The sequence below is a fragment of the Gobio gobio genome, assembly GCF_949357685.1.
Source record: "Gobio gobio genome assembly, chromosome: 4".
Classification (NCBI taxonomy): domain Eukaryota; kingdom Metazoa; phylum Chordata; class Actinopteri; order Cypriniformes; family Gobionidae; genus Gobio; species Gobio gobio.
In genome coordinates, this window is record NC_137100.1 from 46,832,877 (window position 1) to 46,851,169 (window position 18,293).

At 38.8% G+C, this 18,293-nt stretch overlaps 2 protein-coding genes across 5 annotated transcripts in view; both read left to right on the forward strand.

Moving 5' to 3' along the window:
* The first annotated feature begins 45 nt into the window (after positions 1-45).
* Positions 46-9,030, forward strand: ewsr1b (EWS RNA-binding protein 1b). 4 transcript variants are annotated; one of them, XM_079816219.1, is made up of 16 exons: positions 46-116; positions 1,339-1,375; positions 1,456-1,507; positions 1,634-1,820; positions 3,592-3,775; positions 4,212-4,462; positions 4,573-4,693; positions 6,432-6,469; positions 6,928-6,960; positions 7,142-7,254; positions 7,396-7,525; positions 7,707-7,820; positions 7,908-8,031; positions 8,168-8,265; positions 8,380-8,593; positions 8,693-9,030. In XM_079816219.1, the coding sequence occupies exons 1-16, from the start codon at positions 101-103 to the stop codon at positions 8,727-8,729; spliced, it is 1,749 nt and encodes a 582-aa protein (XP_079672345.1). In that variant the 5' UTR covers positions 46-100; the 3' UTR covers positions 8,730-9,030. The 4 variants fall into 4 exon arrangements, with proteins under 4 accessions (XP_079672345.1, XP_079672346.1, XP_079672344.1 ...); XM_079816220.1 differs by having other exon boundaries at positions 1,637-1,820; XM_079816218.1 differs by having other exon boundaries at positions 66-116; positions 1,637-1,820; positions 7,707-8,031.
* A 2,576-nt stretch (positions 9,031-11,606) lies between these two features.
* gas2l1 (growth arrest-specific 2 like 1) overlaps positions 11,607-18,293 on the forward strand; it is a 35,386-nt gene continuing 28,699 nt past the window's right edge. Inside the window, exon 1 of the mRNA XM_079814821.1 lies at positions 11,607-13,968. Within this exon, the coding sequence (XP_079670947.1) occupies positions 13,273-13,968 (696 nt within the window). The 5' untranslated portion in view covers positions 11,607-13,272. The remainder of the gene's footprint in view (positions 13,969-18,293) is intronic.

Genomic DNA, 18,293 nt, shown 5'->3' on the forward strand with positions numbered 1-18,293 from the left:
ACATTTGGTGTGTTGGTACGTTCCATTTTGCTTTCACGCACGCGCACACGTTGCGCATGCACAGTTGCCCACACACCGCATACTGTTCTCCGACGGAAAGATGGCGTCAGTCACGAGTGAGTTTTTTTCCCTAATTTTTCTTGTTTTAATCTCGTCTTTCATTACTTTATAACTGATAGTAATCATCACACCTTTAGTAAATGTTAGATAATGTTTCGAATTTGAGTTTTTTTTATGGATAAACAACAGTCCTCGAGCATGCGGCCTAAAGTTTGTTTTTTTGGGTCATGGCGGTCGTTTGAAGCTGACGGATCAAAAACGTGACGCAACCGGGGTTTAATCTTAGTTTATATTACAAAAAAAGATTAAATTCAATATAAGGGCAAAATATATATATATTAACATGTTTTCTTGTCGTTGCTTAAATGCATAGCTCGTTGTTTCGTTCGGCGTTAACGCTAGCAGGCGTGGTTTAAAAACAGCGGGATTGAGAGCGCAACCAACATGGCGACATAATGTTTATTTTTCTTTATTGCATTATTGCTTTTCTTAGTGATTCGAAATAAACATACATCAGATTTTTGGTTTCTTGCCATTATTTTCTTTTTTTCTGATGCTATTTTTTACGTCGTCAAATATATTTAAAATGTAACGCTTAATCGTAGACGTTCAAATGCATGGTTTTCTTACATTTTACCACGTGTTTTCTAAACTAAAATGTAAATTTGTTGGTTCGGTGTCAAGGATCCTTGTTCTTTGTGAATATTTTAATACTTTAAGTAATCAAGCTTGTCTTGTTTATATACGCTTTGTTCCAGATGAGGGGCTGGAATTCAGCAGGGGCTGTACTTCTTTGTGTGTTTTGTGGTGTTTGCTCAAAGAGATAACTCGCCCAAAAATGAACAAAGTCATTTACTTGCCCTCAATTTGTTCCAAACCTGTATTTAATTTCTTTCTTCTGCTGAACACAAAAGATATTCTGAAGAATGTGGGTAACTAAACAGTTTAATTGTTTACTTCCATATTATGGAAAAAATACCATGGAAGTCAATGGGGCCCATTAACTGGTTGGTTTATCACGATCTTCAAAATATAATTTGTTCTGGTTTACCACATTCTTCAAAATATAATGTGTTCTGCAGGAGAAAGAAATTCATATAGTTTTGGAACAACTTGAGGATGAATGAATTAGGATTTTCATTTTTGGGTGAACTATCCATTCAAGTTGTGTATATGTCTCCCATCTTTATTGGACTATAATAAAACGCTAGATGTGCAGTCAGTATGCATAACTGTTTGTAGGACTTCTAACCTTTCTGTTCATTTATTTCCCTGTAGATTATAGCAGCTACAGCCAGGCTGGTGCACAGCAGTCGTAAGTTCTTAATTAATACTCTGTATTCTATAATAGTTAAAGTAAGTAAAATAAATCAATAATGAACATCTTGTACACAGGTATGGCTCATACACTGCTCCTCCCACTCAGAGCTATGGACAGACTGCACAGGTAAGCCTAAACACTCAGTAGCTCAAATAGTGGAGCAGTGGGCTTGCAATGCCAAATTTCCCCACACATGCTTTATGTATTTTTGATAATTTAGCAATTCTGATTCAGAGCTATTTTCTTTTGAAGCAGGGCTACTCTCAACAGGATTATGGCTCATATGCTCAACCTGCTGCTGCACCCGAGTCCACCTACAGTCAGGCAGCGCCATCTGCTGGGGCGTATGCACAACAGCCATATGGATCCTCCTATGGTCAAGCAGCAGCAGCAGCAGCCGCTGCCACAACAACAGCTGCCGCAGCAGCAGCAGCGCCAGGTATGTAGGCAGGGCTTATTCACTATTATAGTAGTATATTTGCCAGTTAGTGAAAGTGATTGGAGCATTACTGCACATATTTGATAAGGCCTAGAGTTAGTGCACAAATTTCTACACTTAAAGGGTTAGTTCACCCAAAAATGAAAATTCTGTCATTACTAGGGTTCATCCGCGCTAGGTTGCACGTGAGGGGGAAAAAAGTAGCTTCCTTCCACAAGAGTTGTGCACTTTCTATTTTAATATATCTCTTTACATAAATACTATTTTCTACTTTAAAACTATAATTTTGTTACTAACCCAGTGTTTTGTATGCTAATGCTGTTTTACGTGAATAATACCGAGTGAAGCACAAAGCTTTGTTTACAAAGGAAATAAATTTGCAGTCATGAATGGATTCATGCCGAATGAGAGGTAGGCTGAGCCCAATTTAAGATTTGTCAGCTTTTTTAATCTGTTTTTGCGATTTCCGTGAATTTTAACAATAGGCCTAACGTTAGTCCATTTTATCCCACATGGACATCTCGTTTCTTTTCTCAAATCTTCACTTGCGTCGCACCCATTTTCGCAGGGAATTATAAACGTTTCTTCCTTTCGTTTATAATTAAGTCTATTATACCCATTCATGTCCTTTACTGTGGGAACGTTGAAAAACACTGTAGAACACAGTTTGTGCTTGTTATTAGACTTGGTAAGGCGCGTCAAGTTTATTTGAATAGCGCATTTCACACACAGGCCATTTTACTTTCGTTATCTCTGGCAGTGAATAATCAAACATAGCTTAAATGTCTTGACCCTGTGGAAGATAAAATTCGCTCTTCAGAACTTTTACAACGTCAGGAGAACATTCATCTCGCGCAGAGCGGTATATGATGCATCTTTGAGGGGAAATAAAAAAAATTTTTTTTTTACTAATATTTAATTTTCTTATATTCTTTAGGTTACCATTATTTACTGATAATGGTTTAAATGTTTTACAGGCTGTGGTGTGCTGTTTCACTAACAGAAGTACTGAAATAAACATGCATGCTTATGAAATGGATGTTTGAGCCTCGTTTATTATTTCAAAATGTAGGCTATATCTGGCATAGATTACAGTATTTAAAATAGAATATGCGTTAGTTATATTCTCAATTTAATTTACAGAGCGATCCCTGCAAAGTTTAGTTTAACTAGGCCTATAGAAGAGTATTTAGTGTGTGTCGCACTCACAACAAGAATCGCAATGGGGGGCGTGGCATCACGATGGATGATATCATCGTCCACCGGCACAACCCTAGTCATACTCAACCTCATGTTGCTCAATACCCGTAAGACCTTCGTTCATCTTTGGAAGATATTTTGAATGAAATCTGAGAGCTCTCTGACCCCTCCTTAGACAGCAATTTAAATACCTCTTTCAAGGCCCCGGAAGGTAGGAAAGACCTACCGTTAAAATTGTCCGTGTGACTAGTGGTTCAGTCTAAATCTTGTGAAGCGACCAGAAAACTGAGTCGTTCTGCTGTAGAGCTAGGAAACACTGCACTGTTTGCACTACGTCAACAGCGTGAGAGTTTGAAGAAATTGTTGAATAGTTATTTTGCGAGCACAGTATTCTTGTTGCTTGATAAAATCAAGATTAAACCACTGTAGTCACATGGACTATTTTAACGATGACCATTTAGGCCTGGAAATGGTTTTTAAATTCAGTTCTATTGTACATATGGTCATGCTGTTTATTCAGGTGCAAATAGAAAATTCTCACCACTATTGTAAAATCATTATTCTCTTTCAGCTGCATATGGGACGGCACAGCCAGGCACTTATAATCAGCCTGCACAGAGTTATGGGGCCAGCAGCTACACCAGTTCCACTGCGACCCCTGCCGCCCAGGCCTCCTATGGCTCCCAGCCCGGATACTCTGCCCAGCCGGCCTATTCTGGCTACAACCAGCAGGCTGCTGCCTCCGCTCCTCAGAGGTAACTGGACCATCTCCTAGAGCAGCACATCAACAGGATGCTATTATGTAGCTTCCTGCAGTATCTCCATATGCTGTTCTTGCCTCATGCTGCTGAAATTTGAATGTAGTTCCCATGCAGATACGCTTTCTTTCTGTAGAGAGGAAAAACAGGGTTCCCACTTGTCCTTAACCTGGAGAATGTAAAATAACCCATGATCCTTCAGAAATCAATCTAAAATGCTGAATTGGTGCTCCAGAAACATTTATCAATAAACACTTGTGCTGCTCTATTTTTGTGGAAAGAGACCAATTTTAACTTGTGGCAAATTCAATTGAATAGCATTTATTTTTTTATATTTTGTGAAAAATAGTAACTATGTATTAGTATCTGCTGTCACTGAATGCTAGTGTACACATTTTTCAGATGTTAGTAATCGTGTATTTTTGCCCTGCAGCTATAGTGCAAGCAGCCAGCCGGCCTACAACCAAGGTGCCTATTCCCAGTCTGGAGGTTATTCTCAGGCTCAGGGTGGGTACCAGGCTCAGCAGCCTGGCTATGGGCAACAGCAGCAGAGCAGCTATGGACAGCCACCTCAGCAAGGCCCACCTGCTGCCTACCCCCCTCAGGGGAACAGTGCATATGCACAGCCTCAGTACGGCCAGCAGAGTGCATCACAGAATGATTACAACCAGCAAAGTGCTTATAGTAAGGGACAATTTCACTACTGTGACGTTTTACTGTTTTTATTCATTGTCTTGTCAGTTCCTTAGATTAAGTTCATTGCCCAGATACTAAGTGTGTGATCTCTCCCATAGGCAGTTACAGTCAGGGTGGAGGCTACCCAGGATCACAGCAGCGGGGTGGATACCCAGGAGAAGCAGGCAGAGATGGTTATGGTCCTCGGGGGCGTGGGGGTATGGGCCGCGGAGGCATGGGGTAAGTTCAGACTTTCTTTATGTAACTAACTGTTTGTTGCTTTTCACAGAGGGAAATCACTCGCTGCATGCAGGGTTTGTATGTGCAGGCATCTAAGAAGAGTGGAGTTGTAGTTCATTCAACCATTATTTGATTTGTAGAGGGTTTTTGATACCACAAGGATATTCTTGCAGGGATGTTTTATTTTGGTCTCACATGTTGCAGTAGTTATTCTTATGACTAGTTTTGAACATGGGTCATGCATTTTTTTTCTTAAGACTGAAGGATTTGGGTGTTTTTCCCTCACAAAGCTCACAGTTTACTGTTCTTTGCCTCTTTACACGGTTATTTCAAGTGTGGCGGCATATCAAAGATTTGAGGTTTTGTTTGGTTGCAAGGTCTTATTACACATTTATTCAATTTCTATGTTGCAATGATTCAAGCTGCCTACTAAATTTACATTTTGGTTTTAACAGGCTGTATGAGGATCTTTGCTGTTGAGTTTGAATGAAATAGTAAAAAAAAAAAAAAAGTTTTAGAAAAATGGGTAGTTACCTGGAATTATATCTCAGCAGACAGTGGCACACGAGTATGGGTTCTTAAGTTTTATGTTTTTTTTTATTTTACCGTTTTAAATTCTGACTGGAACTTCTGTATTGAAAGTAATCAAGTTTCAAAAGGGTCAGTGTAAATCGAAGAGTTGGTTCAGCATTGGAAAAATAGATCTTTGAAATTAAAATGGTTGGAGAAACTTTGAACAGAATCTTTGGATATTTAATGGACACGTACTAAGATATTCTTTGGTATCTAGAGTTAAGAATTTTATGTATAAACAGTTCAAGCACTTCTCGGTCGGCTCTTTTTTATTTTTTATTATTATTAACCAAAAAAAAAAAAGAAATCGAACAAAGGAAACAAACAAAAAAGGAAAATCAACACTTATTTCTGTTCCAATTGAATTGATGTTTCAAGGGATGGTGAGCATGCTATTATACACATTTCTGAAATTTCAATTTACACATTTTCATGTACTTAAATATTTTTGCATTTATGAACTGTTTTCTCATTTCAAAGGTCTTGTTTTAACATTCTTTGTCACATTTATACGCTGCAGGTGTCAGAGATCGATGTAAGAACAGCAGTACTTATTCTTTAAGTACCTTTTTCCATTTCAAAGGCGACCGCTTGAACCATGGGAATCTTTCTTGATTTAAGAATTTGTTTAGCAAATCTTTAGATTTTTTTTTTTTGTCAGCATATTTTAGATTTTTTTCATACTTTTATCACCCTTTGTAAACATTTGTCATTTGTACTATATATTTTTGAATGTGTTTATTTATTTATTTTATTGCTCAGTGCTGACATTTTATTGGTTTAATTTTGGTTGAAATGCGTAAAGGGATTTATTTTATTTTTTTTCCCAGCTAACAGGATTGCTGTATTTAATTTTCTCAATTTTATATTGGTTTCAGCCCAAAACAAAGCTAACTTCACAATTCTTCTCAAATTTACAAAAGGTTTACAAAATGCAATGTATTTCTGGTTCTGTGTGGATATTGTTTTACATTTTTGTAACCCAACTGTTAAATACCATTGAAAAATATTACAGAAGTGATGAAGATGGCCGATTACTTAGTAAAATACACTGTACATTACATGAGGCCTTTGCAAAGTTAGAGGGAGATATTGTGTTCATTTCCTACTCAAGTCCTATGGTTGGAGACTAAAAGGAATGTCGCCTTCATATCTTCATGTTTAGCATCGCTGGAGACAGAGGGGGCTTCAATAAGCCTGGTGGTAAGTTCCTAAAGCGTATTCCATTGGCTAGTCCACTCGAGTTAATGTAGAGGCCATTCACGCCTATGTGTCCTTAAAATCTTCCATTTGGTGTGCCACTTTTTCTTCTTTTTTTTTTTTACAAAAAAAAAATATATAAATACGGACAGTGTGTCCTGATGGTTTATATTTGGTGTATATTTGGATTTCTTCAAAAGTTGAGACGTGTCCTTTGACAGAAGCGTCTTTTTTTTTTTTTCTCTTTTTTTTAAATTTAGCATTTTATTCCCATTTCATTCTGAGACTGTTGTGTTCAAGGGTAATCCTGAAAATGGTCACATCTCAATGTATTTAATACTGCCAGCATTTTTTGGGTCTTGACAGGTTGTCAGGTCTGCTTCTTAAATTGTGACTTATGTAATAGCATTTCTTGTCTTTTTTTTTTTTCTTTTCTCCTTCTTTGATCCATGGGATCCCAGGAGCAATGAGAGGTGGAATGGATCGTGACATGGGTATGTGCTGTAAACATCTTGCTGTTTTCCTTTTACTGTTTTATAAAAAAAAAAACTTGTAGTTTCACAATATAAAGACAAACTGATTTGCTACCATATTGTAGTTACACCATTTTAAAACATTGAATATTTTAAAAACAAGTGTTGGTGTTAAATCTGATTCTCTCCCTCAAAAACACAGGGCATCCAGGAGAGCAGGACTCTGAGAACAGCACCATCTATATCACAGGCCTCACTGAGAATGCCACTTTACCAGAGATGGCTGACTTTTTCAAGCACTGTGGAACGATACGGGTAAGCAGCTATGTATCTATTTTCTTTTTCTGAATAAAGATATCCGCCTTTGTCAAAGAAATTGTTTTTGTGGCGCCTGGTGGAGCTGTTTTCATGCTTTTGACCATTTGTCCTTTTTGACCATTTGTGTTTATCTCGTAGATAAATCGGCGTTTAAACCAACCAGCCATAAACATCTACACAGATAAAGATTCTGGCAAACCAAAGGGAGATGCCACACTGTCCTATGAAGAACCTGCAATTGCCAAAGCTGCTGTTGAATACTTCGATGGTTGGCATTTCTAATTATTTTTGGATACCCCTCCTTGCATGGTCATACAAACCCTTTTCAGATTACCACCATTAAGCTGTGTTCATTTCTTGACATGTCTGACAGTTCCACTCAATCGCTTAATCACATATTTCTCCCTTTCAAACAAACACTTGACATTTTCCTGTTTCTCTTACATCAGGTAAGGAATTCCAGGGCCGGAGGTTAAAGGTCTCTATGGCTCGCCGGAAGCCCATGATGGGAGGTATGAGAGGAGGAATGCCAATGAGAGGTGGCCCTGGGATGGACCGTGGAGGTATAACACTGTCTATAAATCCTCATTGCATTAGGTATTCAAGTGGAATGTGCTTATATACAGTGAATTTGTTTTGTCTGCCTACAGGTATGGGAAGAGGAGAGAGGGGTGGTTTCCCCCCTCGGGGTGGCCCTCGGGGTGGAATGGGCTGGAATGGTCCTCCAGGAGGCAATGTGCAGAAGAGAGCTGGAGACTGGGAATGTCCCAATCCGTGAGTGATGTGAACTTTTCTTCTTTAAGCAACCAAACTGATGCATATTATTTGCAATATATGGAACCTGCTAATTAAGCATAAAAAACAATGTTAATGTTTCTGACTTTCTTGCCCATCTCAAATCTCATTACAGTGGATGTGGCAATCAGAACTTCTCCTGGAGAATGGAGTGTAACCAATGTAAAGCTCCAAAACCTGAAGGCCTTGGAGCTCCTCCCTTCTCTCCTACAGGTACACGCAGATTAACGGTCTTTTCTCGTCAGCTGGCATTTGTGGTTTGTACAGTTGTCTGTGACCTGAGATTTGTGTGTAACAGAAAAACATGATTTGTTTATCCTCTGTAAGGTGATCGTGGCAGAGGAGGAATGAGAGGTGGCAGGGGAATGGATCGTGGTGGACCAGGAGGCATGCGTGGAGGTTGGGGAGGAGATCGTGGAGGCTTCAGAGGAGGCCGTGGTGGAATGGACAGGGGTGGATTCAGAGGAGGTAGCAGGGGTGGTCCTCCCATGGACAGAGGGGGCAGGAGAGGCATGGGACCACCAGGCAAGATGGATATGAGGTGAGCGTCACTTACTGTGAGTATAGCAGAACAAATGTGGAATGCCTTAGTCCTTGTGATGCTTCATATGCTTCATACAGACTTTCTCTCTTTCAACAGGGATCACCGTCAGGAGCGCAGAGACAGACCCTACTGAGTTAATGCATCAAGCATAGAGGAACATTTTTAAAAGTCCTTTTTATTTATGATTCCATATTTATATATGGTTATCTTTTTTTGCTTTTTCTTTTTTTAATTTCAGTATCGCATTGTGGTTTTAGTTAAACCTTTTGGTTGGTTTTTTTGTATGCTATAATGGCTTCTCCCCCCTCCCCCCTTTTAAGATACTCAGTTACCCTGTAGTCACCTTTTTTGGTGATGTCTTACATGTCTCTCTATGTAACTATGTACTTTGAACAATTTTTTTAAAAATAAACTTTTCCACCTCCAGTTGTTTAGCTATGTTTTATGATCCCCTTTTTTTTCTCTCCATATTGTGGTTTTTGTGTGTACTGAAGTTGCCAGCAATTAAACCTCTTTATGCATGCCATCTATTCATGTCTATATTATTTGATTAATGAGATTAATTGGCTCATGTTACTTCATGCTTGAACCCCCAAAGCACATGTCTAACTCTGGTCCTGGAGGGCCACTGTTCTGCAGTGTAGCTCCAACAGCTCTAAAACACCTGCCTGGAATTTTCTAGTTATCCTGAATACCTTGATTGGCTGGTTTCGGTGTGTTTCATCAGGGTTGGAGCTAAACTCTGCAGGACAGTGGCCCTCCAGGACCAGAGTTTGACACTCCTGGGCCTAAAGGGTTTCTTGAACTTTTCAAAGAGCAAGACTTGTATCTGTTGTGTAAATATAATAACATGCACTGGTGCCACATGAATAGTTGCAATTCAGACTTTAGCCATTAGGTGTCTCATTTGTTCTAGTTTCACAAGTTGTTTCCATCACTACCACGTGAATGAGTGCAGATTTATCTGCCGAGTACTAACAAAGACTGGTACTAAGTAAAATGATGCCAGCTCTGACTAACGGAGCATGACACAACCTCCATTCCAGCCTCTTGATGAATGTTAAGTAGTTTTGAACGTTACTGGTTTGATCACCAGAACATTTAGTTTTCTTTCATTTCAAGTAGCATGAGTAATATATTTTATGCAACGTATTTCAGAAGTATGAACAATTACTTTAGTGTGAAGTCAAACTTTGGAGTAAATGAAATGTAAAGCTTTTCAATCCCTCTAGTCAAGTCAACTTTATTTATATAGCGCTTTTAACAATGTAGATTGTTTCAAAGCAGCTTTACAGTGTTAAACAGGAAAATAATGCAGCATAATTTTATTCAGCTGGATAGCCATTCTGGAGAAAACGCTGATGTCATCAGTTCATTTTAATTATCATACAGTGACAGTGTGGGCTTTAGATCAATAATTAGATCAGTAATTTAGTTTATATGGAAAATTTAGTTTCTTAATTAGATTTATTTCGATGTTTAGTTGAAAAATTTAGTGTCCTCAACTGAGCACGCCGCAACAGTGGCAAGGAAACCAAAACCCCTCTAGTGCAGAATATTACCATTAAGACATTTGCAAACATACATGCTACAGTTTGTTTTTTGCTCTGGCTTTTAATGTTTTTATATATATATAAAAAAAAGTTCAGGACCGTTGTCAACATTTTACTCAATCTCCAAAGCATCTGGCATGTGTTCACCAAGAGCCTTGTGTTGAAACATTGCTCTTGTTTAATTGAAGTGTTGGCAGGAGCTGACAGGATGCTTGTACCAGCTTTAGAGGCTTCTTGCAAAATCCATCTTAAGTTCCTATCTTAATTCAATTATGCTCCGAAATTGAATTAAGCAAATGTAATTCTAAGTCATAAAATTTTCAATGTCTAGTGTTTCATTTCAATGGCACTGACTGACACCTTTTTAATGGACAGCTGAGAGCCAAATGCTCAATTGCTGCAGAGCAGTGGAATGAACTGGTTTTGTGTATGTGTTCACAGAAAAGCTGATTCATCCAGGCTTTGAAGAATGATCTCATTCCTTCTCTTGCTGTGTGTCCTCCCCTTCGTCTAACTCTCTTAAAGAAACAACCGGCGCTTTTCAAATCAAAACAAGGGCCTCCCTTTGGCTGCGCGGCTGCTGTTGGAATAATGGCACACTGCAGTGGTCCGGCCTGGGCTATTGAAGAGCACGCTGCCTGACGTCAACTACAAGAGCAGGAAGTAAAACAAAAGAAGAAGAAAACATTTCCATTTATGTTCTCGGACGCTAATCGTGTTATGAAGAAGTGTGAAGTAAAAGCAATCTAATCTTGTCTAATAGTTGGCCGGTTGTTGGCTATATTTAGAGGAAAGTGGGAGTGATTTAAATCTGCAGTTGGCTTGTTTGGAAGACATAGCCTACGGTAAAGCATCCAAGCAAAAGTGACTCTTAAAATAGGATGACACTGGGGAGGGAAGCTGGACACTTGAGTCTTCCTCATAAGGATTATTTCTGATCCACTAGCTTTAACATTACAAAATATTAAGACACATAAAGAATTATATAAAGACATCTATTTCAAGTACTATTCCTCTAAACTTTATTTAGCCTTCTCATTCACAGCATGTGCACTAGTGTGACTGACCTATGGTTGTTAAGGAGTTGAGTTTCTGAAGACAGACTTTCAGTTGTCCTACAGCCATTGAACTGATTGTTTAAAGGAGACAAATGAACGCTGATTAACATCATGATGATGTCTTCATGTCTGTCTTTTGTCTGCCTATTCAGAATGGTCCCTTTCATTTGCTGATGACCAAGCCCATTGGCAGAGTAGTATGAGTGAGCCTGAAGTAAAGGTTTGGGGCCAAACAAGAACAGAGCTTGTTGGATAGCCATTCATTTAATTTGACAGTCTTGATTAAAGCAATGAGAGTTTTTGGGAATATGAATCAAAGAAAAAATGGATGTTCTTGAGCAATAGAGCAAATAAAGTGGCCAATGCTTTCAGTCTTTCTCATTTATTTATTTTAATTAAGGATAAATAATTTCACACGTCAACAATCTTTACATGAGTTTATGAAGTTTATAACTGGCAAACATGTATTTGTGGCATCACAATTTCACAAATATTTAGTTTTTTTTAAAAACTTCAAGGCTTGATTGGCAACATACCGGCGCTACTTGCTCGTGTACAAGATTACTCCGCGGTAACGCAAGTTAGAATCGCTAACGTTAGTTTATGATGTCCTGCGAATTTAAACGCTTACCACCTCTACCAACAATGACAAAATGGTCTTGGATGCCTTCAGTATTAATTTAAATATATATGGAAAGCATAAAACTTTTGAGCGCATAATAGAAGCTAGTGTTAAAGGAACAAAATGAAAATGGTGGTCGGATGAACAAGTAAGTCAGTAGAGGCTAAGAGTTTGTAGCTATGTGTTTGCTAGCTAGTCCACGGTAAAAGTCATTTAATTGCAGTTTGAAATATATAAAATAATATTGTAATGTTATTTGTTGCTGTGTTCGTCGTGTTGCTAGACCGATTGTTTTCAACATCGATGGACTATTTTTCGTAGCGGAGGCTTTAAGCTAACACAGGCAATTAATGTATATTATTTATTATATAGTATTTCAACAAATCAGTGTTTAATGTCAGTATATTTAATTATTAAGCATTATTAGTGTAAATAAGTGGGAAAGTGTACAGCCAATCAGTAGGCCTACAGCCTATTCATGGCACGAAAACGCATAGTCTGATTGCATGCATATTATATCATTACATTGCCTGCCTTCACTTGCGCTTCTAATCAAGCGCGTGGGCATCGCGTGCAAACAGAAATTACGTTACATGGTCAATGTTGCGCCGATTAAACCTAATAGACTGTTTACAGGCATGAAGCAATCACAGAATGCCCACTGTTCCCATCAACGAACATGCAAATAATGATAAAGCAACATCCTTGTTTCTGTTTTCGTGTGACTGACTGTCGGAAAAACAGTAACGTTAACCGTATTTGAATAAATATGATCGGTAATATCAACCGAATGTCAGATGCAAATATAACGGGTTGGCCGTTAGTTAGTGGCTTGTGCAATTGAAATAAAGCAGCTGCATCATGGGAATGAAGTTACCGTTGATCCTCTAATGAGATATAACTCATTGTATAAGCCACTGACTGCAGCTCAGCGCGTTGTGCAGGAGGCGGCGCATAGGACGGTCCGGTCGTTTCCAACTGACGAAGATTATTATTAAAGTGCCCCAGTAGACCAGGGCTGCCTTCCTGCCTCAATCGGCCATGCGTCCTCCGAATTGGTGTGAACGAATAAATAAACGAGGCGTTGCGGAGCGCTGTTAGCCAATGCGCATGCTTCTCACACACACTACAGCGCGTCGAGTGGGATAGTATGTCGTCGTCGAGCTGTCATTTAGTGCTAATTGTCATGTTTCTGTTTCGGTCTGGACTTCCATAGGGGAATGAGTAATCGCGATGTGGTCATTGGAGGCGGGTATCTCACAGACATCCGGAATCCATCGCGGAATCCCACAGCTGCACCGCGGAGCTGCGCGTCAAAGCGGCCCGCTTTAGGAGCTCCTACCGCGCGTCGTTATGCCATTCCCAACGCTGTTTATGGAGGATTACTGTATGAGACGGCCGTGCGTCATTTCGTGCCTTGATTGATACACATTTTCCCATAATATGGCCGATCAGAGCAACATTCAGTCTGCCGCCTCCAAAAGCATCAGGCCGTTCAAATCCAGCGAGGAATACCTGTATGCCATGAAGGAGGATTTGGCTGAATGGCTGAACACGTTGTACGACCTGGACATCACGGCGGACACTTTTATGGAGGGTCTGGAGACCGGCTGCGCGCTCTGCCGACATGCCAACAACGTGAACCGCGCCGCCCACGAATTCAAGGCGAATTATCCAGATGCGGCGCTTTCTTTGCGGATACCCAGCAAGGACGTGGGCTTCCAGTCGAGGAACGTCATACCGGGGTCGTTTTTGGCCAGAGACAATGTGTCGAACTTCATCGGCTGGTGCAGGCAGGAGCTCTGGATTAAAGATGTGCTCATGTTCGAGACCAACGACCTGGTGGAGAGGTGTAACGAGAAGAACTTCGTGCTGTGCCTGCTGGAGGTGGCTCGCCGGGGGGCCAAATTCGGCATGCTGGCCCCCATGTTGATTCAACTCGAGGAGGAGATCGAGGAGGAGATCCGGGACCAGGAGAACCTGACGGAGGCTGTAGGGGAGTGCCAGAGCCCGCCGAGCAGGCCGAGCAGGACGTACAGTCGCAAGGAAAGCATCGGCGAGCCCGACCCAGAGCTGTTGGCCCGCTGGCAGCAGCAGCAGAAGAGAGTCCTGCTGGATATGCGCAACCTGGACGAGCTGGTGAGTTTGACAGCTGTCATCAGCATACACACCCTCGTTCATAATAATCACAGCTGATGGGTTATTAATATTGGCAACTGTTGGGTGATTATTATTAGTAGGCTATTATTATTCTGGGGCGAGAGACTACAAAGTTATGGCAGTGATTCAGCACTTGTTGCATGTATTTACATTTTTAAAACACACCACATAATGGATGTGTTGTGGAAAGTAGAGGATTATCTGGTGTTTAGTTGTGTTACACTGTGTATGTTTATCTGGATCAGGAATTAAATATTTATTGCAGGGCTACTAGTATACAACTAGTAGGACATATACAAATCACACAGTTAGCTAGCAATGTATTAATTTAAACAATGTATTAATTTAAGATAGAAACAATTAGCTCATTGAAGTAATGAATACATGTTAACAAATTATTAGGATAACAATGATTCTTGAAACATGAGACAAAACATGGCAGTGACAACTTTATTCAGAATTAGCAAAATTTACTCTCTGAAATGATCGCTAGAAAGTTCTTAACATAAATTTCTGGATCTTCTCATTATTTGATTGACTACCTTATAACTCTATAACCAATAGAAATAGACATTTATGAAATATATTTTTAAATATTTTCACATTTAAAATGCAAAAAGCTCCTGTTTTCAATAATTCACTCGCTGCAAAAATTAATTAGGGTCACACTGGTAGGTTTTATTGTTTATTTCACAACTACCACCATGTGTCAAACCCCTCACAATTAGTGCAGAAAATTTGTTTGAAACAATCTCAGTTTATTAATTGAAGGGAAATATAGTTTTTAAATATTTATAATTGTAATAATTATGATTTTCTGATGGATTTGACCCATATTGTTTAAAAACACCTTATGTGAGAAAATGTAAGCAAGATGTTTCACCCAATCTGTAGAATACCTATTGAATATATTCATCCAAAATGGTCTTGTGATTGTAATTGTATCTTTGTGTTTATGTGTGTGTAGGATGAAAGGTCAGAGAGTGTCATTCATATTGGTGTGTGACATCTGAGTCTGCACATTTTCCTTGCACCCGTCCATGGCATATCTCACTTATGTGTTTCTTGAGGGTGAAAGGTTGTTTCTTTAGGATCAGGGATATTGGATTCTGGCCTGTGTTATTGAGTCTATCAGTACGAAGTTCTGTCACTCGATCATTTCTCATTAAGAATTACACAAGCCCACTAGGGGATTTATGTGATATAATCGCCTATAGATAATGTCCTGATGTTTGACAAGTTAAGACAGCTGAATATTAGCACAGAGTGACTGATGAACATGTCCTTGTTATTTGATTTAGCTTCTCTGCCACAACCGGGAAAAAAGAAAAATGTTTTTCAGAAAGACTCTAGTGCGTTTGCCAGTCTTGATAATCTGCTCTCATCCAATTATGCTGACATCAAAATATTTGGGGGGACAACAGGCGAGAATGTAGTCTCCCACAAGCACAGGCACTAATTTGACTAATAATTTGACTGTCCCAGTTACTGTGGTGGTTATTTCCCTCTAAAAGTCCCTCTCTTCACTCCGTTTAATTTCCTCACTTAAACCTGTCAAGCAGTCAACAGATATCATTCCAAAGATCAATGTGCAACATGCTTAGCTTACATATAAAATTGAGTTGTTGATCTAGTGTTTGCCCATCATAGAAACATTCAGCTTTTGTGAGCATGTAAGCACTTTTTTCCCTGAGCATGAACTGCTAGGGTCAGCATAAGTTCAGGCAGGGTGAAGAAACAGAGGACGTCAGGTGCTGTTACATCAGGAATTCAGTCCAAACAGTTTGTTAGCATTTTTTACTGAATGTAAGCCTAATATTAAAGTATACAGTCAGTGATTTATCTGGTGTCTGGCAGAGAAGACATGTTTGATTCATCCCTTTTTATGGCTGACCTTGGATTGTCTAACACAGTTGCTAGACATCTTATCTCATGAACCATGTTGCCGAACAGAGCAACTGGCTTCGAGACAACGTGGATTCAGTGACGGGCAGCAAGTCCAAACATTGCATCACCCTGAAGCTTCAGGACATACTGGAGCACTCAGCAGAATTAATCTGTTCAAACACTCTCTCTCCTTGTCTTCCTTAATATCGCCCTGTGAGATTCTGCCCTTTGTAATTCTATGATTTCTCACAGGCTTTGTTCTCTGACAGGCAAGTTCAGACAAAACTTTGTTTTGATTTATTTACAGTTCACTTTGTTGCCACAGTTGAGAGATACGTCATGCAGCCACTTATGACTGTTGTTTAGGTAAAGTACACTTCCACACATGTGCATTCAGACTTCCTCTTATATGAATATAATAAGCTTGTTGTTTCATTGTTTCAGACATTTGAGAATGTGGAAGTTCTGTGTGATACATTTTTTTGCTTTTCATCATGATATACAGATTCAGTTTGATGGCTGTCCATGTGAAATATGAATACATGGTGTAATCCAAGCACTGATCTCTGGACAGTCATTTTTATCTATTGGATTTAATTTGTGGATTTTAGCTTGGTCATGATGAATTTCAAATTTTACTGCTGATACACACAGACATCAAAGTCACTGTCAAAATGAAAGATTCATGATTGTAAAGTAAGTAAAACGATGACCATGAGGATTATTCCGCTTTGATCTTGTATTTCTTAAAGGGATTTCCATGGAAACAGGATAGAAGACTTTTACGGATGTGCTCGGATTTAGTGTTGTAATCCTATTCATCCCTGAGGAATATGAAAGGTAGTTTTGCCTGATCCTCATCTTCCATTAGTTCCTCCCATATCCACAAAACAGAAGCACACACACACACCATCATTTGAAATAACATTCATGCTGTATGAGGAAAAGCAGAAGTGTCTCTGAGATATGAGTATTTGAATTACACAGCTATAGTTCCTCTTGGTTTTCTTAGTTACAGAAACACTGATACAAATACTCCTCTTCACCTTTCCTTCTAATGCCTTACTCATCATGATGAGTTTGGCTGGGATTTTCCATTGTTTAATGGAGACGGAGGCACTGTGTCCCGCCCCCCGTGTGATGTTATTTAGTATAGGCTATAGTCCTGCTAATAATGTCTAGTCACAAAAATCCAAGAGCAGCTCTAACTGAATTTATCCATACAGTCAGTCTAATGCTTGCCTTGCCTTGTCATTTGTTTGTGTAACGTCTGTTGCCTATATCAGTGTATTACGTCACTCACTCATCATATAGTTGCACATACTCTTGGCTACTCAGAATACTTTAAATAGAAATGCAATACAATATACAAGTACAGTAAATAAGTTTTAGGATTTTTTAAATGTGTTTTTAAGAATTGTCTATTCTCACCAAGGCATGTATTTATTTAATCAAAAATACAGTAAAACAGTAATATTGTGAAATATTATTATACTTTAACTGTTTTCTATTTCAATATATTTGAAATGTGATTCTGTGATGGCAAAGCTGAATTTTCCGCATCATTACTCCAGTCTTCAGTGTCACATGTCACAATCATTCTAATATAATGCCGATTTGGTGCTCTAGAAACATTTCTTATAATCAATGTGGAAAACAGTTGTGCTGCTTAATATTTTTTGTTTAAATCATGGTACATTTTTTTTCAGAATTCATTGATAAATAGAAAGTTCAAAAGAGTACATTTATTTGAGAATTTTTTTTTTTTACATTATAGATTTCTTTACTGTCACTTTTGATCAGTTTAGTGCCTTCTTGTTAAATAAAAGTATTAATTTCTTTAAAAGAAATGACTAACCCTTATACTTTTGAATGGTAGTATACAACAAGTACAGGATCCTAATCACCCTGTCCGTGTTTGTTTTGTGATATTGACTGTCTGGCTGTACAAGATGATATTTTGATATTTTTTTTTCCATCCAACATCATTTTGAAAGTTAAAAGCACACCTCTCTGCAGTATGCTTCATGATTTGAGGTATATTCATGTCCGTAGCACATATATTGTGGTATAAGTTAAATTAAATGCTTTGGGTTAGGGGTTTGTTCATATTTAACTGTAAAACTATAGTAATTGTGATGCTCCATTGACTAGAACAGAAATAGTTAACTGAGCAGTATGTCTGACAAATATCAGTTTAATCGAAATGTTGCTATTGTTTAATCAGTGCCTTTTTTAAAGGGTTACTTCAGCGATTAGCATTTAGCTTTGTATCAGTAGAAACCCGGGAGTATATTTGAATTTATCGTACTTTCCCCCCTCATGTCCCCCTTAGACAAGAGAATTAATGCATTTTATTTCTGGAAAAAAATCCTCAGATGACGCAAATATCGTAATTTTGCGTCATCGGAGGACTT

Coding starts and splice junctions, on each gene's coding strand:
- ewsr1b (XM_079816217.1), top strand. Junction 3,776..4,211: donor GCTGCCTCCGCTCCTCAGAG/GTAACTGGACCA, acceptor TTTGCCCTGCAG/CTATAGTGCAAGCAGCCAGC. Junction 4,463..4,572: donor CAACCAGCAAAGTGCTTATA/GTAAGGGACAAT, acceptor TCTCTCCCATAG/GCAGTTACAGTCAGGGTGGA.